This window comes from Martes martes (assembly GCF_963455335.1).
Source record: "Martes martes genome assembly, chromosome: 6".
NCBI lineage: Eukaryota > Metazoa > Chordata > Mammalia > Carnivora > Mustelidae > Martes > Martes martes.
Genome location: NC_137893.1, coordinates 24,206,265 through 24,231,728, shown reverse-complemented (window position 1 = coordinate 24,231,728; position 25,464 = coordinate 24,206,265). Strand labels below are relative to the sequence as shown.

Genomic DNA, 25,464 nt, shown 5'->3' with positions numbered 1-25,464 from the left:
TCTCCCGCACCTGTGGGTGGTCCATGACTTTTTAAAAATTCTTCTTGGTAAGAGAATAGACTATCAGGAAGCATACCTTTGACCTAGCATGCTGAAATTTCTATCTCATCACTTAAAATAAAGGAAAAAACTTGGCCTAGGAAAGGGAGTCACATCTGATTTTGGAGGGCTCCTAAAATAGAAATGAGTCCAGTGGCTAGGAATGTACTTTGGTGTGATGTGGGACCCCTCTGACAGTGCCTCTCCTATGTGTGGAATGAGGAACTCCCTGTATGCCCCAATATACAGTGATGCTATTCTCTGGCAAGGCATCTGCCTTTGCCATTGCTGGCTTTTTGTGTGTTTTTGTTTGTTTGTTTGTTTGTTTTTGTTGTTGTTGCATTTGTTTTTTAAATGGACAAAATAAAAAAGTGCTGTTTTTTTAAATAGCTTTTTTGTTGCATTTTGTTTTTTAAATGCACAAAATAAAACAGAAGGGTCCAATCTTGGTATCTAATACCATTTTTGAATAAAAGGAACTAGGGCTTTTTGGAGAAATGGCTGATTCAAGGACAAGGGCAGGAAACATTCAAGATGAGCCTGTGACATCTTGTCCCAGAACGTAAGAGAGTACTAAACACACACATACACAATGATGACTGTGGGTCATAGGAACACAGGAGTCCATGGAAAGAGTTTCCAGTGTCCAAATCTGGAACAATATGAGCAACAAATCATGAGTAATGGATTCTGATTCAAAGTATACCATAAATATCCATGACTCCCTACTGACATAAATGAATGACTGACTAAATACATGGAGGAGAACGGACAAACCTCTTATGCATAAATATTCCAAATAGTTATTGTGGAGCATAACCTCCCACTCCTTAAGTGTGAATTCCACATAGTGGCTTCCTTCCAAAAAGGACAGCATGGAAATGTGGGGAAAGTGACTTTACCATGGAGAAACCCATCAAACACCACCTCAGACAGGTGACCAAGGTCACCATCCACAGGGATAATCCACATTGATAGTACATAGCCTTGACATGGCATGATGGGAATGACACTTTCCCTCTGGAATCTTCTTCCCCAAAACCCATAAGCCCAGTCTAATCATTAGAAAAACATCAGACAAGACCAAGTTATGAACGTTTTACAAAACACTTGACACAAACTCCTCAAAACTGCCAATGTCATCAAAAACAAGGGAACTCTGAGAAACTTTCACAGCCCAGAGAAGCCTAAGGAGACAAGATGACTGAATGTTAATATGATATCCTGGCTAGATCCTGGAACAGAAGACGGAAAAACTAATGAATCTGAATAAAATAGGGACATGATTTAACAATGATGTATTATTATTGGTTCGCTAGTTGAGACAAATGTATCATAGTAATATAAAATGTTAACAATAGAGGAAAGTAGGCATGGGGTATATGAGAATTCTCTGTTTTACCTTCACAACTCTCCTGTAAATCTAAACCTATTCTAAAATATCAATTATTTTTAAAGTATTAAAAACAGGATCTGGCAGAATAAACTGGTTAAAATGGAAGGGAAGAAGGGAGGCAAGCTTCTTTCTTGGAAGCGTAAGTCTAGAGAGAGATTAGGTGCCTGAGACGCTGTGCTCTGACATATACTGGAGCTAATCCTTGGTCTTCAAAGCCAACAGCCCTGTACAGATGCTGGCAAAGTTGGCACCTTCACCTGAAATTCAAAACTTCAATCAAAAGGATGTGGTGACCCCTCCACCAGGGCGTGGTTGCCAGCAGCTGCCCAAGGGGCTGTGCTTTGGTGGGGTAGAGTATCGTGATGGGTGAAGCAGAAGAGTAGAGGGTGGGCCCCTGCCAGCTGGCGTCTCCACCAAAGGGGGTTGGAGAATGTGGAAGAAGCTCATCTTTCTTTTCCATTTACAGATCCAAAATAAGGGCCTGGAGAGTTTCTCGCTCCAGCTATCTTTCAGGGAAGACCTTCTCTAAGACATTTGCTAAACAACCACTGGAAAGAGTTGGGGAAGGGGAGAGTCCATTTGCAAACTGAGATGTGTGGCCAGGGGCCACTAATGGAGAAGGGGTTAATTGCTCCAAAAATTGAAATATTATTCTAAAAATTTTCAAGTGCGGCAGGAACAGAAGTACTAACTATACACTGGTAGCAAGAGGTTGATCATCTGAGGACACAGAATGTTGTTGAGGGAGTATGATGTGTAGAGACGACCTACACATCAGCAGAGATGAAGCAACAAAGCAAAATTTAAAAATAAGTTCGGGGTGCCAGTGGGCACATATGTTGGAACACTAGCTTTTGGATCTGGGCTCAAAGTCCAGCTCAGCCACTCAGCGTGAGGAGCTCTTATAACTTAGGATTTTGGAGCCTGCCTTTCTTTACCTGTGTGAAGATAATAATATCCCCTCACAGGGATGCGGCAAGATTTAAATGTAAACATCTAACATAAGGCTAGTGCAAAGTGAGGACTCAGGAAATGTTCATTATCACTCTTGCTGATAGTATTGGGGGAGGGCATGATATGAAGGAGAGCTGGACCCATATTTTCCCCCACGGGAGATGGACACTGAGAACTTGCATGACTTTAGTCATCAACTATACATCGCTGACGCCTCACAGGGGAGGGGGTGGAACACAGGGCTCGGAGGCAGGGCTGGGGTTTGAATCCTGGGTCTGCCACCAGCTCTCATGCGACCCTGAGCAGCTCATTCAGTGCTTCTAGGCTTCATCTTCCAAAGCCATGAGATTGGGTAGATTGTGGGTTTCTAAATTCTCTTCCAATCCATAATACTTATATACCCTGTATTAGACTACGTCTGAAAACATGAAAGCATTTGAAACAAAACCAGTGTCAGTGCCATATTTTGAATGTTGATTAGAAGAAACGTGCCATCCTGAATTTCTTTGGAATTCTGTTTCTGGAAATATAGAAAACTAGGTTCTTTGGATCAATTGAAAACAGCCACGAACAATAAATGTAAGATTAATGAAAGTATAGAGATGCTGACAATATATAAAGAATTATCAGGCCAGGGGTGCCTGGGTGGCTCCGTCAGTTAAGTGCCCGACTCTCAATTTCATCTCAGGTCATGATCTTGGAGTTGTGGAATTGAGCCCTTCATCAGGCTTCATACTCAGTGCGGTGTCTGCTTGGCCTTCTCCCTTCTCCCCTCTCTCTCAAATAAATAAATAAAATCCCTCTCTCAGATAAATAAATAAAATCTTAAAAAAAAAATCAGGCCAAAATGTAAGTGAAATCTAGGCCTTGGGAATTGGTATGGAGGTCAGGGCTCATCCAAAGGGCTATAACCCCAGGAAGGGAGAGCCAGTTGAAAACTTGTCCCACCTGACCCCCACCCACCCCTGACGATAAGGAAAGCTGCCCTAATATTGGGGTAGGAGGGACTGCAGGTCTCTGAAAAGATATGCCGCTAGCCAGATAGTAATACAATAGAAAACAGAGTACTTAACTTTCAAGGAGTAAAAAAAAATTAAATACTAAAAAAAAATTCCAAAAGAAGGCAGGAGAAATGGGTAAAATGAACAGAATGAGTGGGACAAATAGAATGCACAATATAAGATATGTATTTAAACCCAAATTTAGGGGCATCTGGGTGGCTCGGTTGGTTAAGTGGTGGCCTTCGGCTCAGGTCATGATCCCAGGGTCCTGGGATAGAGCCCCACTTCGGGCTCTCTGCTTGGCAGGGAGCCTGCTTCCCCCCCTCTCTCTGCTTGCCTCTCTGCCTACTGTGATCCCTCTCTGTCAAATAAATAAATAAAATCATTTAAAAACAATTTAAAAAATTTAAAAAACCCCAAATTTATCAGTAATTTCTTTAAACATAAATGGACTAAATGCCTGGTTGAAAGACAAAGATTATTATTATACTGGACATTGGGGGTTGAAATGTATCTCCCAAAATGATGTTGAAGCCCTGACCCCCAAGACCTGTGAATATGACCTTATTTGGAAACCAGATCTTTTTTGCTGATAATCAAGTTAAAATGAGGTCATTAGGATGGGCCCTAATCCAATATGACTATATATCCTTATAAAAGGAGAAATTTGGACAGAGACAGACAAATACAGAGGAAAGACAATATGAAGACACAGGAAGGACAACATCGACAAGCCAAGGCAGACACCTTGATCTTGGACTTTGAGCCTCCAGAACTGTGAGACAATAAATTTCTGTTGTCTAAGCCACCAGTTTGTTTGCTACAGCAGCGCTAGGAACCTAATATGCTTTTTTTTTTTTTTTTTTTTTGGAAATCATGTTCACCCTCCCTTCCTTCCTCTTGCCACTGTATTTGAGGATAGTTTTGCTCATGTCCCTGCCATAGCTTTTCTTGGGGGCACATTCTCCCTTAGACTCACACTCTTTCTCCACACAAAACTTCCTCCAGGTTCTGAGGAGATGCTGTGGGGAGCAGAGTTAGGGAAAATTGAATACCTCACTGTGTTTAAACTCAGACTTTAGTCTAAATAAGTGCCTGTTGGAAATGCATATCAGCTCCAACAACAAGACGTTTGTAGCCAATGACCTAATTCCATTCCTAGGCGTCAGCTTGTTTCTGGGTCCACCCATACCTTTTTCTCCCCGAACTTGGAGGAGAGATGAAACACCTAAGGGACGAAGGGGCCACTATCCTTCAGCCTTGAGGCCTTCTTTGGCAACAGGCCCCTCAGTTAAATCTGAGATGCTAGCTAAGCTTTCTTTGAACTAAAACTTCTTTAGGAAAATAATATTACCCCAATACAACAAACTGCCTACATGACAATGAAGACAGAAGGGGATGCTTGAAGCTGGGACGGAAATGGGCCAGCACTCTAATGCCTTTCAGAGGTGCAGACAGGGTGGGGATACGGTGGGGATGCTGGAGCTTTCTCCCACCATCTCTGTGCTTGGTTCAGATTTTCCTCTGGACCCAGAGAACCCCTGAGACCCGTGAAGAGTGGAGATGAGAGGAGGGGGGCTGCCGCTTTGCTGAGGGCAGGGAAGAATGTCTTAGTTTCCTCCTAGACAGAGGGAAGCTGAGAGAGGAGACGATGAATCCAGTACTCAAGGGTACCAGGAGAGAGAAGAAAAAAAAGGGGAAACACAAAACACCATCACTGGATAAAGTGAAATTCAGAAAAATGGATCTACTTGTGAGAATTACTTAATGAAATGCTGTTCACGATGCCCTGTGCCCCCAACAATCTTTAGTAGAGACCACATATTTCAAGCAATGTGTGGTGTGATTGGGTTTCTTACAGAAACTAGTGAGGAGGCCAAGTTCTCTGCATCAGGCCGCATGGGGTCGACCCTACAGATGGAGAGGAAACAGGGTGCATCCAGGAACAGGACTGTGTGCTTAGCAGAACTCAGAGCAATGGGAAGCTGGAGCTGGCTTAATCTGGGCCATAAAGGATGACTTCGATTTTCAGGAATATTACAAGTTGTTCACTAAACACAGTGATCGTTGAACATTGAAGTATATATATTTACAGAGTATTAATTTAAAATACATTAAAAACAAAGGTAATTGATACTCAAAAACTCATCACTTTCTAATTATTCTAATTATTTTTGTTATAATATCCTTAGGGAAGTAGAGACGCAGGAGTGTGTCTGAGCAAGTCCATGCTCGGGGCTGCCATTTTGGTATCTTGGAACTGGACATGTTGGGAATATATGCCTTGGAAATTGTTGAATGCTACAAATTAGGGCCAGATTTACTCTTTGATTGACTCAAAGACTTGAGAAAGTGATGGAGAAAATGTTAAAAACACAAATTAAACTACGCCTAGGGGCGTGGGTGGCTCAGTGGGTTAAAGCCTCTGCCTTCAGCTCAGGTCATGGTCCCAGGGTTCTGGGATCAAGCCCCGCATGGGCTCTCTGCTCAGCGGGGAGCCTGCTTCCTCCTCTCTCTCTCTGCCTGCCTCTCTGCCTACTTGTGATCTCTTTCTCTGTGTCAAATAAATAAATAAATAAATAAAACCAAAAAACCCCCACAAATTAAACTTAAAAGTGGGCCTTGTCTGCGACTGTTACACCACGAATAGCACAAAAAACTGAACTATTTTTGGTTTTCACAAACTATCACCCAGTTCAGCGAAGAGGCTCATCACGTACTCAACAAACGAACAAACTTCCAACATACAAATTCACTGTTTACCTTTCTTACTTTCTTACTTCTTAACATAATTGAAAATATCAACTAGCATTCATGTTGGACTCACGCTCAGCTGGTGGGGGGACATTAGCCAGCATACCTCTGCCTCCCACCCACCACTGAGCCTCAACCTTGGCCCTTGCTCCAGCCCTGGGCGTGGGGGTGTCACAGAAAACCATAGGAGAGACAGTCCCCACCCTGAGTTCTGCACACCATTCATCCTAAGGGAATGGCTCCTGCCAACTTGTGCCTGTGTAATGATTTTCCCCATGGGAAAATGAGGATGCATGCCATGCCCACCATCAGCAAGGGGGGGGGGACCTCAGAGATCAGCGCAGGAAGGCTCATTAGATAGCTATTCTTCCCTTGCATACAATATCATGCTGCATTTGACGTTCGTAAATAGGACTCTAAGACAATACAAGATCTGGATAATCAAAGAATCGTGGAAGCCAATTCAACAGTTCTAATAAAAACACATTTTAGAAAGAAGCTTTGAGCAAGTGTTGGAACAAATAAAACCCTTTCTACTTAAGTTCGAACATTCTCTTAATTGAGATTTCTGTGAATTTGACTTCCTTGTTACACAATGCCAAGGACACATACTTTGCAGGTGGGAGCGGCAAGAAAAGGATGGCAATAAAAAAGAGGAAATAAAACATAATGTGGCATTACTTATGTTTATTAGAAAATCACTCTCTTTATAGAGTGAATCTTCTAGTTAAAAGAGGACTATTCTTTACAATGCCCGGGTGGTTCAGTTAGTTAAGCTTCTGCCTTCGGCTCAGGTCATGATCCCTGGGTCCTGGGATCAAGTCCCATGTTGGGCTCCCTGCTCAGTGGGGAGTCTTCTCCCTCTGCCTGCAGCTCCCCCTGCTTGTAGTCTCTCTCTCTGACAAATAAATAAATAAAATCTGAAGGAAAAAAAAAAAAGACTGTTCTTTAAGAACTTAGCAGAGGCTGCTGGTTATTCCCAAATTTCCATGCCCCCTTCTTTCTTTATCAGTGGGATTCCTTGACTTTTAGCTGGCCACCTGTCCCCTAATCCCCTAGCACTGCATTTCCCCATCTCCTTTGGCACTAAGTACGGCCAATGGACTAGGTTGTGGCCAATGGACTAGTTTATGGCCAGTGAGATCCAATTGTAAGGGGTGTGTGCAGCTTTGAGGGTTGAGTCCTTAAAGGGGAAGGACAGGCCACCACTACCTCTGTCCCTATTTCGCTGCCTAGACTAGTGCCATAGTGGGAACTGGAAGGCTATTTTAGAGTATGAGGTAGAGACTTGGTGTTAAGAATAACAGAACACTAATGATGTACTATATCCTGGCTAACTGAACATAATAATAAAAACAAATTAAAAAAAAAAAGAGAGAGAGTAGCAAAGCAACAGAAAGGGAGCCTGGGTCCCAAAACCATGGAGACATCATATCATCCTCAGATGAGCTTCTCAGACTTTAACACAACAGGGGAGTTAGCTTCTACCTTCTTTAGGCCACTGTTGTCGGCCTTTGTTACAGCAGCTGGCTTCGTATTCTGAGTAATATAATTACCAACATGTTAGAACATGTTAACCATTTGTTTTTAGTATTTTAGGGATAATATTCTTTCTAAACATGTTACAATTTTCTGAGCTCATGAAACAGAGCAGACAGAACATAATTTACTCTTTTTTGGAAAGACTAAATGGGAAAGCATAATTACTATTCTGAACAATAGTACAAAGAGATTGCCAAGGTCTAGGGGGCTGCTGGCCCATCAGTAAGCGGCCTCAGGCTGTGGGACTTGGTTCATTCATACCTAATTCATGCCGGTTTTTCTGACTCCCCTCGCTATCAGGGGTCAAATAAGAAAATATACACAATATTTTGGCCCCAATCCTCAAACACAGAAGTGGTCAATGAATGTTCTATATGACTGTTATTCTTCTTCTTCTTATTGTTGTTGTTGTTATTAGTATTATTATTACAATTATGTAGAGGGAACAGACAGCTATTTTCAAAACCGAACACTTTTTTCTTCCCGCTTCAATCATAAACCCAACCATAAAGACACAGGGGCTGGAAATCCCACTGTTCCGTGACATTATAATCAGCCGCAGCTACAGAATGGAAGCTAGAGTTTCTCCTTGATGTAGACTCTCTCTCTTTATCTCTTTAAAACGAACTTAATGGTCTTTTTAGTCATGAGATAAAAGGAAAATCTATCTGTCAACCTTGCGTTGTCACTGAACTAAACCAATAGCAGAGGCTTCAAACTGAGATGCAAATTCTGTTCCAGGATGAAGAAGGCTGTTTTCATGGCAGTCAGCGTATGGCTCTTCAGAGAAAATACGATGCGAAGAGGTTTCTGCTTCCATCAGCTGGGGTGAGAAGGGGGTGTAAGGCCATCAGATGGTGTTCTCACAGCAGTGAGCATGACCCGGCAGTGAGGCCACTGGCCTGGGCCAAGAGACATGGGCAGGTGGGCCCCGAAAGGAGGCATGACCTATGAACTCTGGGGCGCTGACATCTGACTACCGGTTGAATTCTTCCTTTTCTGCTTGTAATTCATGTTATTCTCAAGACCCAGAGAAGGGGTTAAATATCACACCCCGTGTTAGCTGTGCGTGGGTCTTAAACGGAGAGCCTTGTGCCCATATTTGGACCAGGGAGAGTTTCCACATGTGATTGACACAGAGGTGATGGGCAGTGCAGTGTGGGAGAGCACCAGGCAAGAAGCAACAAATGGCCACCACCATAGACCTTGACCCAGTCAGCACCACCAGGCATCCTCAGAATCTCCTGGGAAAGAGCCTTCTGAACACTCATATACTGAGTATTCTATTGTGACAATATTGTTAGCACAAATATACCATAATGATGCTATTATTGATATAACAATTGTTACTATTGTATGATATTGATCATGTTATTGTATTTTTTATTCTATATGATTAATAAAATACCATTTAGTTATAACAAAAATTCTTATTATATAGAAATATAGAATTATATTAGAAATAGAAATATCTTATTTCGCTTGCTCAGGATTTCTTTTTTTAACAACTTCTGTCTCCCCAACTGTATCTCAGATAGTTAAAATTGCCAAATTAGTGGCCATTTGGTAAATGAACTGAAACTCTACACTTTCCTTGCTGGCCTCCCCACAATTAAAATCTTTTCATTAATGGTTAAAAGGGGCTTATGGGTCTCAGAAATCATCAGAATAAAATTGAAGAAATCTAACAGGTTGCCAAATTTGTTTTGCCAAGTAAGGACATTTTTTGAATTACCAAATCCTGACAACATGAAACATTTAATAAAACGCTTTTTAGAATTCCCAAGTTCCTGACCACGTATGACACTTAAATAAAATAAATCTTAACACCAAGACAGTAGGAAGCAGATATTTCAGAATAAAGGATGATCCTTTGGGCAGAACCATTTTAGCTTTATGAAGATTTTCACCTGGTTCTTATTTTTCTTGCATCACCACAAGGGAGTCAGCCCTTCCAGCAGACGACACCTGGTTTGGAGCCATTCCCGAACACCAAACCCATGGCATGGGGAGCTGTCTGGGAGCTGCAGGCCTGAGATAATTCCCACACGTTTCCCCAAATACATGGAAGGTGGACTCAAGCAAGAGCTGGGGCCTGTTGCCCTTTTGAGATGTGGGCATGAGGCTTGCCTTCCATGTTGTAAGACCCAGATTGTCAGCTAACCACACCAAAAAGCTTTCTTCCTGCCCCAAGGTGTCTCTATGCCTTAGGAGCCCTGAAAACTGCCCCTTTTAGGACATAGGACAATTGCCAAGTCGGGCTCATTCCATGGACTGAATTTCCATTTTTCCTGGCCCCAGAAAGGCTATGTCTGTTGGTAATTTTCATTCTTGGGTCATAGCTCCCAGGGGAGTAGGAGAAAGGCCAACTAGCAGAGAGGAATTTTCAGTGTGTTTCCTCAAATCCTGGATCTGCTCCCTGGCTCCATCAACTCTCTGTTGATACAAGGCTGACCTGCTCCAGCCTTCCAGAAGCAACTCCCACACCTCAGCAATGGCGCAGGTAGCCGAGCTGGGAAGACCCGCCCTGTGCCTGCTTCAGAGACACAGTTCTAAAGCTGACGTGCCCATGAGAAAAAGGAGGCTCTCTTTGCTAGAAAAATAACCAGTGACAGAAGACTTTACTTCAGGAAATGGCTGAGTAAAAGCCTCTTTTACTAAAGCCCGTGACCCCCAAATAACTCAGAGTTACCTCCCCCCCGCCCCACCTACCGTTTTTATTTTCCAGCAGTTGGAGGAACTGCAGAGAACCAAAGGGATAAAGGTTGAATTCATTACCAATTCTTCCGGAAGCTCTATCTTTCTGCTGACCTGAAATAATTTCCATACATTTTCCTAAATATGTGGGAGTTAATTGCCAATTTGCATTTTGGTTCGAGTATTCAGGTCTCAAGATGGAAACATAAGCTCTTTATTTCAAGAAAAATAACTGAAGGAAAACTTCTGAAGCTCATTTTCTAATGCCCAAAAGGCTCGTGGAGAACAGACTCAATAGTCTTTCTGCTCTAGAAGCCTCTTCAGAAACCTCTTGGAGGAGAAGCTCTCCCTGCTCCCAGTTCAGATTGCTTTATGTGATTGCAATTACATCAGAGACTTTCTTTTCCACCCACCCCCGCCCCCCGCCACTCCAAACTGTTAAGTCTTCAAAGGGTCACAGGATTTTAATTCTGCCTGCTTTGCCTCCTTGGAGCCAAACTTGACATCAGCACTTTTTATAAGCAGGAATCTACGAATTAACACCTTGAATTTTCCTGAGGAGTCCCCTTGTTGGGCCTCTGTTTGGGAAAACGCTCCTGGGTCCTTTGACACTAGCCTGCCCTTAGTATCCATTTAAATGTCTCAGGAACATCATCTGCTTCTACTAAAATAAGTGACGAAGGAGTTCTGGAAAGTGGCTTCGAGCGCCGCCCTAGTCGGCACGGTTAGGGGAAAACTCGGTGCCTGAAACGCTAATTTAGATGCGAGCCTTCATATTGCGTGTTTAGCTCTGACCCTAAAATCTGCTCGCCTCACAGCTTTCCCCATCTGGTGCAATTTGCTTTCTCACTTGTAAAAACACACACGACAGGGACAGCATGCATTGTGGGCCGCGGTGTGACAATGAGGCCCTGTCCGTGACGCGCTTCCCTGAGAGAAACTTGTTTCTGCGCCCGTTGTCTCTCACCTCCCAGCCTTTCCTCACAGGGAGCAGCGGCTGCTCTGCCCAAGCCCCCGTGCCCCAGCCCAACGTCCCTGAGGAGAAAGGAGATGATGGAGCCGTACCTTGTACCCAGGCTTCCGCCCTCTTTTCTTGGGGATCTTCACTGCTGGCAAAGGGCCAGCTGAAGTGGAATAAAGGTTATGAACCGCCATCTTCATAGGTGTTGAGTGAAGTGGGGGTCGGCCTCGCTTTCTCCCCGGGATCCTCTGGGACTGCATGTCTGCCGGTGCCAGTCTTACAGAAGGAAGTGACAAATCGCTCACAGGCAGAAGAGGTGCTAAGAATTAGTCCAGACACAAAGCAAAACAAAAACAGAAGGGTTTGTTTGGTTTGCAAGGCAAGCATGTATCCAGTTTGGCGTTTGGAGTCTTACCTACTCTTCACTGGGGGCGGGGGGCGGGGGGACCAAATAGGAGAGAACCAGGCACCTCGAGGAGTTTTTACAGGGCTGTTGGGCTTCTGGTTTAATAATTTCCAGGAGAACGAATTTCCACAGAGCTGTGATGAAGTAGGGAGGATACTGGCCAGGGGGAGAGGACAATAGCTTCCCAGCTCCAGACACAACTGAAAGTGTCACCAGCATGAGATGACTTCATTAGTGTGTGTCTCAAGTTTCCCCAGTTAATTTAACTTTGAAGTAATAGAATAATAGTATTAAATAAATACAACCCTCCTCCCACATTCACTCCTGTCCCTTTGGCTGGGTTATAAATGATTGTGACCGTTATGTTTCCTGTGAAAGGTATTTAATGATACAAATCATTTGTATTAGTTCTGTCCCTTGGGGCGCCAGGGTGGCTCAGTCGGTTAAGCATCCAACTCTTGATTTCGGCATGGGTCATGATCTCAGGGAGTGGAGCCCACTTAAGGCTCTCTCTCTCTCTCTCTCTCTCTATCTCTCTCCCTGTGCCCCTCCCTACCTCAATTTCTCTCTCTCCCTCTCTGAAAAAAAATGTTATGTCCCTTGATCAAAATAGGGAGAGAGATTAATATATAGAGATGTTCATTTTAACATGATTTAGAATTGCAAAAATAAGATGCATAGAGCCCAAATAATAAGCAATAGGGGAATAGTTCATATATCTACAGAATAAAACAATCAACTAGTTAAAAGCCTTTAACAATAGTATTTCTAGGGCTGCCTGGGTGGCTCAGTCATTAAGCGTCTGCCTTCGGCTCAGGTCATGATCCCAGGGTCCTGGGATCGAGCCCAACATTGGGCAGCCTGCTCAGTGGAGAGCCTGCTTCTCCCTCTTCTACTCCGCTGCTGTGTTCCATCTCTCGCTGTCTCTCTCTCTCTCACTCTGTCAAATAAATAAATAAATAAAATCTTAAGAAAAAAATACTATTTCAATAACATGAGGTTGAGTGAAAAACCATCTCATAAATTACACGTAAAAATTATCACCACTACACAAAAGTTTCTGTGGGGAAAAAGTGAAAGGAGACATGCTAAAATGCCACCAATGGCCAAGACAGTGGGACGGTGGGTTATTGTTCACTATGAACACATCCTTTCCCCCACACAGATACCCCACATACGATATTCATAGCATTAAAAATACTAATAATGAGGGGCACCTGGGTGGCTCAGTTGGTTAAGCAAATGCCTTTGGCTCAGGTCATGATCCTGGAGTCCCAGGATTGAGTCCCGCATCGGACTCCCTGCTCAGCGGGGAGTCTGCTTCTCCCTCTGACCCTCTGCCCTCTCATGCTTTCTCTCTCACTCTTTCTCTCTCTCTCTCAAGTAAATAAATAAAATCTTTTTAAAAAATACTAATAATAAGCTTCTTCAGGTAGAGATGCCTAAATCTTGCAGCAAAAGGTAGTCAATCGTCTCCAGCCCAGAGAACACAATGGTATCACGAGCTCAGGGGTCAGATTTCCTTGAACATTCAGGATTGTGACAAGTGGGACAGAACATTAGACTCTAATGCGGGAGGGATATTAAGTGATAAAATTTATTTCTGAGCCCAAGTGGTAGCCAACAGTGGAAATGAGAAGTTTTGCTCAAAATGCTACAGAAAGAGTTGGGAAAGGTGATAGGAACCATCCCTACCCTCCAGTCTAGGCAACACTACAGGAACCACATTGCTTTGCACAGGAAGGAAAATATCGAATAGTGGATACTTGAGATCTGAAAACATGACAGGGAAAATTGGGGGCATCTTTTACAAAAGTTCGCTTTGTTAATTCTCTGAATAGTAACAGTATTCTCTCAATAATCTTGATCACTCTTGGAAATATCACACCTTGTACACAGAGTTTAAAGCATGAATTTATTGTTAAATATTTCAGGTAGATAGACAAGCTGTTGGGGATGTCAATTTTCCCTGTTTTTTATGTAAGAAAAATACCACATCTCATTGATTCTAAGATACATGCTTTATCACTCATTAACATCTCTGAAATCACAATGCACCGTAAAGGGCTGTAAGCACAGAAGAATTCCATAAGGAGCAATTTTTCTTTCTTATGATACATGAAACAGTGTTATTATCAAGGGCATCTTACAGTCAATGAATCATGATCAATGAAGATAAGCCCATCAACATGTGAACAGAGCTATCATTCCATTTCAAGAATTGGTGTCAGGACTCCACTACCCCAAACCCTCATTTTCAAATAAAAAGGCTTTGCAAAACATCGAAAACCCACGAACACTTATTCGTTACTATTTTTGCTGTGCAGAACTTGATCTGAGATTCTGGACTCTCATGATTACGATCACATCCCTGCTTCTACAGGTTTAGTTATCTTTATTAGTAGTATTATACTAATACTAATTAGTAGTAATTAGTATTATTAGCTATCTGGGAAATAAGATTTTTTTCTAGTCTAGGACCTGTTTCTCTACCTTTCTACTTTGCTGCTAGTGAGGAGGTCAGCACCGTATCTAACATGAAGATCAAAAATCAGTAAGAGAAAACCCAGGACCAGAGTAAGGCATCGGATCTCTTTCCGGCAGGTGAAGGTTTATTTGGTTGCCGTCCTTCCCTGGTGAATTGTGATTCTCTGCTAAGCTAGATTCTTCCTCACAAAAGTCTTCTCATTGAATAGGTTTTGGGGAGTAAAGGAAAGGTAACAAATGAATTAGCATATTATCCTAGGAATTTGTATCACTCAAAATTATACTGAACTATCCCCAAATTTCTCAGTGCGTTAGGAAAAAATATTTCCTAGAAAACTAGTCATCTTTTAAACTGGGCTTTTCTGTTGTTCTGCTTCTCTTTCTCTACTGTGAGGGAGGAACAGGACTGGGGCTACTTTCTACGTCACTTCCAGAGAAGTACATCTATCTTAGGGTATAAAGGAACTTTCCCAAAAACTAAATATGATTAATGAACTTCATGCTGGTGGAGCAGCAATGAGCTCTTCTTATTGGTGACTTTGGAGCACAAAGTAATTGGGGGGACATGGACATAGCTCATTCATTGATCAAGAAGTTACTATTTTGCCATTCCTTCTCACACATCAATACAATTTTAATACAGAAGTAAATGCAATGTTAAGTAACAAGACAGAGACTTTTAAAAACTGAAGAGATTATTTTAATTATGGGACAATTCTCTGAAAGTCTCCTTGGAATAATTTTAAAGAGTTGAGGGGAAATGCTTACAAAGTGGTATTTTAATAACAGACCCAGGCACTTTGGAAACTGTAACAAATTGTGACAAAAGTTCAAGGTCCCCAAAAATCTCCCTTTCCAAAACTAAGACACGAACCTCAAAAAAAAGTAATAGCAAAGATTAATACTAAAAATAAGGAAGCATCCCAGTCTCGGAATACAGTGGAAAGAAGACATGGGATTTTTTTAGGGAGAACATAACCATGGAAGATAGACAACAACGGTTTATCACATGTTTAATGAAAAGATCAAAACTAAAAGAAGAGCAAAATACTCAAAAATATACTAAGAGGCTGTCTTCCATACTGAAGAAGTTCTCTGTGTCTTAAGAAAAGTTCTTTAAGAATGGACATCAGCAACAAATCCTAATGAAAATGATATACTCAAAAGCAAAGGAAAAATCTCAAAGCACTTTGGCAGAACAAATAGATCATTTATAATGGGGAAAATAAACAAGCTACCTCTCTATAGCACCTTTAGTCCAAAAAATAATGGAGCCACCATAGTGACTGTTTTTTTTCCAGTGTTTATAGTCGCCACAATTCCTTCCACCACAGGGCCTTTGCATATGTGGTTCCCTTTGCCTGGAATGCTTTCTTTCTTCTCTCTTGTTTTACTCCTCTCATTCTTCATTAGTTAGGTCACAGAAACTTGCCCTGACTTCTCATTTGATCTCCTAAGCCTAGAGTTCCTCAGCTATCACATGAACCCTTTGCATATACAGCATCCACCATGAAACTTGGACAAGGGAAGCAGGTGGGAACAGGAAGACAACACCACCTGCTGTGCCTCTGGCCTAGGAGCCCCTTCCTTCTATCCACCTATCCACAACATGGTAGCAGGCGGACCTGTTTGCTTGCAGAGGATAAAGCTCCAGACCCTTCACAGTTCTTCATGAAATTCAATAAGAAGTAGGGCTTACATGAAGAAAATAATATTTTTAAAAATTCTACTTATGCCCTAAAATAAGACTCAAATAAATTAAAAAAGATTATTCTGTTATTAGGCAGATGGATACTTCTAAAATAAAACTGTCACCTAAATCATTCTATAAATTGAGTATGATCACATTAAAAATACAAATGGACTTAAGGAAATGAAGGACAAAACAAAGTTCCATGGCAGGGGGGAGGGGCTCTTCTTCCTGGTTTCTAAAATGTATTATAAAACTATAACAATCGCAGCAGTATGGTAGAGAAAAGCAATCACATCAATGGAAAGGTTAGTCCAGAAATTAAACATATATTAAGTTTCCATTTGTTTGAAATCTAGGAACACGTGTCATAGCAGTACAGGAGAACTCAATAAATGAGTTGTGGAAATCAGACACTTGGAAATAAATAAAATCTCAGCTGTATCTGAGCAAACTTAATTCTAGAGATATCTAAGACTAAAATACACCTTAAAAAAAAAAACAAGAAGTACTGAAGACAATAAGGGTCAATATTTATTTAATTAATTATTTAGTTATTTAGTTATTGTTAAAGATTTTATTTTTTTATTTGAGACTGAGTGGGATGGTAGGGGCAGAGGGAGAAACAGGCTCCCTGCTGAGCAGGGAGCCCATCGAGGGGCTGGATCCCAGAACCTTGAGATCGTGACCTGACCAGAACGCAGACACTTAACTGATTGAGCCACCCAGGTGTCCCTATTTACTTATTTATTTAAAAGATTTTATTTATTTATTTATTTGAGAGAGAGGGAAAGAGAGTGAGGGGACGGGCAGAGGGAGAGGGACAAGCAGACTCTGCACCAAGCAGGGAGCCAGATCCCAGGACCCTGAGCTCCTGACCTGAGCCTAAATCGGAGTCAGAGGCTTAACCAACTGCACCAACCAGGTACCCCAAAGGTCAACATTTTAATACTCTTGAGACGAGGACGGACTTTCTAAGTACATTGAAAAACTCAGGAAGCAGAAATGGAAAGATTAGTACACATGACTACGTAAAACTCAAATGCTTTCATACGGTGAAAGTAAAATCATGAAGGGTAAAAACAAATGAAAATCTGAAGACAAAATTTGTTACAAATGGGACCAATGAAAGGTTACTACAAAAATCTCCTTTAAGAGGCACCTGGGGGGTGCAGTTGGTTAAGCATCAGACTCTTGGTTTCCGCTCGGGTCGTGATCCCAGTCCTGGGCTCAGGCCCCACATCGGGCTCAGAGCTCCGTGCAATCTGCTTGTCCCTCTCCCTCTGCTCCTACCCCCACTCTTTCTCTCTCTCTGTCTCTAAAATAAATAAATAAAATCTTAAAAATAAACCCCTTCAAATTATTAAAATACGAATAAACGCTGAAATAGAAAAAATGAGCAAAAGACACAGATAATTCACAGAGAGAGAGAGAGAGAGAAAGGAAGCAAGGAAGGGGGTGGAGGGACGGAAGGGAAATAAATGGTCAATTATCAAAAGAAAAGATTCTAAACTTTACTGGTAACCTCCCCCCAAAGTACACTGATACATCATTTATCGCTGATCGGATTGCTAAATGTGAGTAACCCAATCAATAGTTCAGGTTGGGTGAGGGGTGGAAACTGGCTAACCTTTTGGGGGGAACAATTGAAAATCACTTAAAAACTTTCACATGCACACTCCCTAATACAGCTGTATTAGGATAAAGCTGATAAGGCTTTATCCTAAGAAGATAATCTGAGATGAGCACCAAGACACATGACCAAGGATGTTCTTTGCACATTGTTTCTAATAGTGAAATACTGAAATTAGTCAAAATGTCTCTCGAAACATTTTAGTTAAGTAAATTAATTCACATTCATAAAATGGATATTTTATGAATAAGATATTTCACATTCATAAGTTCTAAATTTAAATATGTGTATGTGTATATGTATACATATGCTCCTAGCATATGTAGTATGATTCTATTCCTATCTTCTTTATGTATATGGATATAGATAAATCTGCATGCATTAGGCACAGAAAGAGGTCTTGGAAAGATAATCATAAAAAGGCTGATTGTAGTTGTCACTGGGTGGAAAGATATTGAAAGATGTTTTTGCTGTCTTTGTACCATTCTGCATCATTTGAATTTTTAAAACCATAGGCAGAAAACACTATAAATAGAAAAATAAACAATGAATGAATAATTCTCATTGTCTGGAAGGTTTTCTGGTGTTTTTGTTGTTGTTGTTGCTTTTCTTTTTGAAATCTGTGCTTCTTTAGATGGCCTTTTGTTTTCTTGTTTTCTCATGGTTTTGGTTCCTGAGCTATAGAATGTCCGTGGCCACTGTTTTATTTATTTTTTTAAGAGTTTGTTTATTTATTTGAGGGAGAGTAAGAGAGCACAAGCAAGGGGATCAGAAGAGGGAGAAGGAGAAGCAGACTCCTGGCTGAGCAGGGAGCCTGACGTGGGGCTCGATCCCAGAACCCTGAGATCATGACCCCAGCCAAAGGCAACCACTTAACTGACTGAGCCACCCAGACACCCCAGTGGCCGCTGCTTTAACTTCCTAACAAATTGTGACCAAAAAAAAAAAAAAAAAAAGGACTGTATCACTGAAAATAATGGAAAAGGTTGTTTCAGAGCTAACAAGAATGCTATAAATAAGGGGCACCTGGCTGGCTCATTCAGTAGAACATGCAGCCCTCGATGTCTGGGTTGTGAGTTTGAACACCTCATTGGGCGTAGAGATTACTTCGAATGTCATAAACAGATGGTAGACAGGGAGAGAGAACCAGCTCTCAAGAGACAAATAGCTCACTGCCTGCCCCCTCCTTGATTCCACCTTCCTCCAGCCCCTTCCACTGAGGGACCAGGTGGCAGTTGGGTTACTCCCCCCCCCCATGACTTCCCTTATCTCCAAAGACCTTTACAGACCTAAAATGTGGTCCAAAGGCATCCTTTCCATGGACTCATGAACTGATACAACCAACATGTACGTCACTTGAGAGCCCTCAAAATCCTGGAGGTGTTATAGGATGCCTCTGAATTTCTCTGCTTTCAACTGCAGACTTCAGCAAACACAGACAGCCTTAGTTCAGGTCAGATTTGGAAGCCATCTTGGAACAAAGAGCTTTAGTGAACATAAAAGATTCTGTCCGTAGAACAGCCTCATCCTCAAGTCTATAAATCTTCAAGTTATAAACCTTTCAGCAGTTGTCAAATCCTGGCTTGACATATTAAATCAAGTGATTTACTGCTGGTTTCCTAAATCTCCCTCTTCTTATCAAAACAAGGCTTGGCTGGAAATATTACAACTTAACCAAGAGAAACTGAAATCTGGTTCATGAACTTGGGAAGGGTATTTTACCTGTCAGCTTTGCAAATCCAAAACATATAAACCTAGGTCCTGGCTAACAGGGCTTCATCAAGGTAAAAAACAGCCTCGTACACGCCCTCATCCCCACGGCTTCTCAGGCAGCCTAGGTGAGGCAGCCCCTCTCGTGAGGTCATTTCCAGGGAGAAGGATGTGCCTTGGCATCTCTCTAAAATTCAGCCATCCTTTGAGGTGGCCCAAACTCTACCAGCAATCGTTTCACTGCAATAGAAGGGTGAATAGAATAACATATAATGAATTTTTGTTGATTTTTTAAAACATGGGAGAGCTTTTCCTTAGGTATTTTATTCCATTCATTATATACGGATATGCCCTTGTCTCTACCTGTTGAAATAGACAAGGGTGAGTACAAAGAAACTGTAAATAAGCCAACTTGTCCTGGAAAAATAGGAACTGGCCCAGGAACAAAAGGGACTGGTTAGTCCCAGTTGTCCCACAGAATAACGAGGTAGAGAGCAAGTTCAACAGAATGTTCAAAGGTGATGAGTTTGTTAAATGTCTTAAGAGTCGTTGTGATGTGCAGACTTGTTCCATCAACCCCCGGAAAACAAGCTTCTCGATAGAGAAGGGAACTCCGTAGCACATAGAGGGAGACTTCGGGACATGGGTGTCTCCCAACTCTGCTGTAGGGAAAGGTGCGGCGGTGGGGGGGCTGAGAGGGATGTGGGGTGCTGGGGTGGGGTGGGGTGGGAGGTCTTCCTGTCCCCTGTAGGCAGCCATCTGCGGTGAGGGCCGACTCTAAAAGTCTACCAAATCCATTCCACCCTTGGCTGACCTTACGAAAGGCCCTCCCTTCCATCACACTGGAACCTTCGCCTGCATCCAGGAAGGGTGCAGCCGCCAAGATGACCTAGAGCCAAGATTCACATATTTAAGGGGAGGGAGGAAAGCTGCATCAAGCAGGAGCCCAGGATATGCACAGGGAAGTGGGGGAAAACACCAGTCCGATCTGTGGGATTTGGAAAAACTGGGGGCATTTGAAACATGAGAGATGGGCACCCCAGAGGTATGAATAATTCACCGGCGGCGTAGCTGTTCAGCTGGAGCCTGAACCTACCCATTTTCTGGGACCCGCCTGCCCCCTCAGCGGGCAGGAGAAGAGAGAGGCTGCTTTTAGCTCCAGCACCCCGCTCTGGGCCCACGGACCTGGGGTGGCTCCTCAGAGGGCGAGCATGGGAGCGCACGGGAAAGCAGGGGCTGGGAGGGACTAGTCATCACCTCCTTGGTCCAGGTGCCCGTGTCTTTCCTTTAATCAAGTCCCGCACACTGACAGGCCTTCCCCCTTCAGGTGTCGTCCTTCCAGAAGACAGCGCTCTGGAGATCCTGGGGGCTGGCCCTGGGCCTGTCTTCCTCAGCTCCATCCCCCACCCTGCCCCTGCAATTCTCCATGTGACCGGGGCTAACTGCCCCCCCACCCCCACCCCAGCGGTTTTCCAAGGCTTCGTGACAGCTGGCCGCTGGCTGGATTGCCCAATGGAAGGCACTTGTCTGAGTTTGAAGGGTGGTGGCTGGCAGGGGTAAAGTCAAGGGAATCTAACACCCTCTCGCTTTGCTCCACTGCGTCTCTGCCGGGAACCTCTCCCCCATGGTTCTGGCTCCGGCTGGGTAACCTAGTTTGCCTTCGGCAACAACAGCCCTTCCCTCTGCCCCTCCAAGCCCAGGGGTGGTGGCAACCAAGGGGACTGGGGCTAATTGTCTGGTCTCCTGTTTCGGCTCTTCAATCACCATTTCCCTGTATTAAAAACTCAGTGTCTTAAATATGAAAAAGATTTCCTAGTTAGACCCCGACAGACACAAGTGGGAAAGGATGGCATCTGCCCGCCCTAGAGGCAGGTCAGTTAATGACCAGACAGAACGAAAACTTTGTGGAAAGCCTCCTTTGAGAATTGACTCTCGTGTCTGTTCTCTCAGAGAACAGAGTGGGCACACCTGGGGCCATGCCTATGTGCAGACCCAAGGGCTGGGAGAAGAAGCTGGGGGGAGGCAGGAGAGGGGATGCTCTCTGCTACTGCTGTGGTCGGCAGACTTGTGGCTATATAAAGTGAGAGCCAATGATCTTCAAGGTAAAGCTTGAATTTTACACAGTCGCGTGTACAGCACGCTATCACACGGAGGCTAAGGAAGACACATAAGTGTATAGGCACAGAGGCAGGCATACACCCTTCCACATGCATCAGATATCTCTGGAAAATTTTAACAATGGTAGCAGTCATCTCTCAGTGGTGGGGGTGCGGGAGGGCTGGGGTCCAGGGACTGGAGAGGGAAAGGGACTGTGCTCTGCATGCCAGTTTCTGGTTTTGTATCTGGTGTGTATTCAAAAATAGAAACACAAACAAATAAACTCCATCTACAACCTCTTACTTTAGAGAAAGGAGAGGGTGGCCCTGTCACGTGCAGACCCTGATCAGCCTCGACCAGCTGCACCAGGAGGGAGGAGGTGGGAGGGGCCGTTGCTCCAACACGTGGGCATGGCCCTCCTTACAGGGCCACGTTTGTGTGCATTTGCCCTGGGCACCGCAACACCCCATAACCCTGAAGACTTGACCGATCAGATCTGCAACCACTTGAGTGGGTGTTCATAGGACATAAAGCATAGTATTGGGCACTGGTGGAGATAACTCCAGACTTAGAAGGCTGGTCTCCAGTCCTGGCTCTGCTCCGAATCAGCTGAGCGACCGACTCGAGTCTCTCCACCTCTCTAGGCCCCTGCACAGGTTTAGATCGCTAACCTCCCTGTGGAGTGAAACTGACAGGTTCAATCAGTAAAGGGACAAGCCCTTGTTCCGTTGCTTACAGAGACAGCAAAAGCAAGTGGAGTACCAGCTCCCCGGCGCCCCTCGTTCCGACAGGACAACAACACAGAAACAAAAGGGGCGAGATGACTGCACTGGGAGAGGTACGGCCCCTGCAAAGCAGCCACCAGCACCACTCTTTCCAGCAGGCTGCAGAGACGCAGTCTTAGAGTCTGCAGCTGTGCCCAGAAGGAGAGCCAAGTGAGGGCCCTTATCAGCACCCTGGAGGCAATGAGAAATTGTCCTACAACATGTGTCCCAGGCAGGTGCGGTCACGGGCAGGTGATCTGGAAGCAGCTCCTCACCAGCCTCCTGTGCTGTCCTGCTCTGGGAGGGATTTTTCCTGGAGGCACAGGGATTCGGCCAAGACTTAGATCAGCTGCAGTCAAGCCTTGCGTGAGTGGCCTGTCTCTGAGGAGCACGGTGGAGCCGGCCCTCTGCATTCCCCTCCGGCTTTGAGAAGCTTGCCCCTTAGAAGGGGAGAAGAAACAGCTGGACGTGATCTGCCAGGAGGACAGCTCCAAAGCAGTGCATATCCTCAGGGTGAGGACCCAAGAGCCCAGAACGTTCGGAGAGGAGGGGTCCTTTGGGCCTGAGGTTCTTGGGGCTGCAGGATGACGAAGGGGAAGCCAGAGTGTGGGGCCTGCCAGCTCCTCTCCACCCCACCCTCACCAGGTCCTGGCAGCCTGGCACTCCCTGAGGGATCTTGTATGCCCTCCTCCCCATCTGCTCCAGACCCTAGAGGACATCCAAGCAGATGTGCTCCCCTGTGTGCAGCCCCTGGAGATTACCCCCCATTACCTACTCTACTCCAGAAGGCTTTCAAGGGCTTGAACTTGATAATGAAAGTGGCCTGCTTCCTATCAGAAGGAGAGGTAGAAGGAAGGAGAACTCAAGGTAAGTTAGTGATGAAGGTTCTCCTCAGACACCCCTACTTTGGTGCCTCCACTCACAGTTTTCTCCAAGGCTAGAGTCAGAAAAGTAGTGTTACCTGAGCTCTGCTCAGCTCTTCAAGAGAGCTCTATCTCTATCCTCTCTTCCAAAAGCATCAACTTCTACCCAAAACGTGAAGCCTTTCCCCTTGGCTAGATGGAAAGGAATCCCCTTCAAAGACTTGTGTGCCTCAAGGAGGTGACTTCGCAAAGGGTCCCTCCCCACTGCTCTGCCCGCAGTGAATGCTTCTGTTCTACATCCTCCTCTGTGGCTGTGACTGAACGATTTCTACCATAGCACCTGCAACATGGCATCCCACTTATTCGTATACTTGTCTATCTCTCCCAATATACTCGAGCTCCTTGAAGGAGATGCTATGTCTTGATCAACATAATCCACCTTTTCAGTGTCTGGAACATCTTAGGGACTTAACACGTGTTTAGCAGATAAATGAAGAATGAATGAATGAATGAATGAATGATCAGCAACTCAACCCCTCTTCCTAGACTCCTCTCATTCCCCAGCACTGAGGCAGCAGGATCCAGCCCAGGGCACTTGCCTCCCCCAGGCTCATCCCACGGGCCACTTTCCAACGAGGCCACTCCAGCAAGACACAGGGCACCATGTTCTGCCAAGACGGACCTTCAGCTCTATCATCTTTATTAAGACAAGCATTACTGTCCTTGGTGCACAGATGAGGCTCTGAGGCCCAGAAAGGTGGTATGAGATGGCTCATTAGTGGGCAGAAGTCAAACTCCAGCCCTGGGCTCCTTGCCCAAATCCCTTCAGCTGCCTCCCAGGGTCAGCTCTGGGTAGCGTATAAGGAGATGGCCATGGGGCTGGTTAGGGGGGCAGGAGGGAAACCCGACCCTTCAAGCCACACCCTCCACGTCTTCTAGGACATCAAGAGAAGGCACTGATCCAAAGTGAAAGCCTAGGTGGGTGAGACAACCCAATCAAGTTGCCCAGTCCTCGATGACCAGATGGAGAGAAAGCACATTTACTGAATCAGCACCTGCAACATAGATACCAACCCAAGTATTTCTAAGGGCTTGTTAAAGAGTAGTCGCAGGTAAAGGAGGGCACTGCTTGCTAGAAGGTTCTTGTCTCTACTACGAGCCAGAGCTAGGGCCAGCGGCCTTCTCCGAACTCAGGTCCTACAATGGAAGGAAAGGCACTTTTTAGGGCAGCTACAAATATTTCTCTCTCTCTCTCTTTTTTTTTGCAAACCACCATTTCCTGTTTTGTTCTCTATTTATACTTTACATTTAGTTTTGAGAAAGCACTGGTGGTTTGGTGTTTTGGTTGTTTCTAGTTCAGTCTTTATCTACAAAGCCGACTCTCTTTTTGAAATAACTTTCTGTAATGTAAACCAACAGTAGACCTAGATTCTTTTCAAAGGCTTTGCTAAGAAAAATTCTTCTTCAAGCTTTAACGATAAAACAGGAAGATTCAAACAGTGCAAGTCTCATCTTTCCGAGTCAATGCCTCGGGGAACTGGAACCCATTCACCAGCCTTGGGGATTAGTGAATTCCCCAGGGCTTCTTGGCGCAGTCACCTTTCCAAGCCCAAACATTTTCACACAGATTTCCAGGCATGAGGTCGTTCATACTGAAGCACAGAAACATATAACTATAACATCTTCATTGGAATGAATATCTTCTCTGCAAAACTTTGATGTGCCTAGACCCAGGGTTAGTGCCATGCGATGAGGGCAGCGACTGGGCGTTTGCCCTCGAAGAATGCACCGTCTAAGAACATTGCGTGCTCTGGCCCCACGGATGCAAAGTACAGTGGTCAGCAGAGAACAAACATGAAAACAACCCTGGAACTAACACCCTCACCTCCGGTGCAAGTCCAAGAGAGATGCCTTTCCGACGTGAAAGGCGAGAGCAAGAGCAGATTATCCCGATGCCGGTTTTAGTCCTCCGTGATTGGTAACTGAGGGTCTCGCTTCCCCAATAGGAAGGAGCAGGTTCCCGCCATTGAGGGGTCAGTGAGGGGAGCGGGTGGTTAGGGGCCAGCCAGCAAGGATGAGGAGAGCTGCCTTTGAGTCACATTGGGAAGGAATTAGAGCAGCAAGGTGACTCCTGGCCTCAGTGTCCTGACCTGGCCAACGGAGACACCAGGACTCGCCAGGTTCACACCAACCACCAGGCTGCCATGAGGATCTGAAGAAAAAATGGCCACGAGAATCCATCATAATCTGCAAAACCCTACGTGACATAAATGATGGCTGTTGCCAGACAAATAATTCTTTTTGTTTGTTTGTTTTGTTCCTTCTACAAAGAACAGATTGTCAATAGGAACTCTGTTTCCCAACCACTTGCTTGCAGAGTCCCCAAAGACCGCCCACAACAAAAGTCCACATTTTGATCTACTGCACTGAAGAAATATCCCAAAGGCACCGGAGAACGCCATGCTCCTCG

The 25,464-nt window shown here is 44.3% G+C and overlaps 1 protein-coding gene across 2 annotated transcripts in view; it reads right to left on the bottom strand.

Annotated features, from left to right (window-relative positions):
- The window catches only part of SCML4 (Scm polycomb group protein like 4), a 99,203-nt gene that overhangs the window by 38,264 nt on the left and 35,475 nt on the right, over window positions 1–25,464 (bottom strand). For both annotated transcript variants that reach the window (XM_080805153.1, XM_080805152.1), the window contains exon 2: window positions 11,449–11,663. In XM_080805153.1, the coding sequence (XP_080661279.1) occupies window positions 11,449–11,604 (156 nt within the window). In that variant the 5' untranslated portion in view covers window positions 11,605–11,663. The remainder of the gene's footprint in view (window positions 1–11,448; window positions 11,664–25,464) is intronic.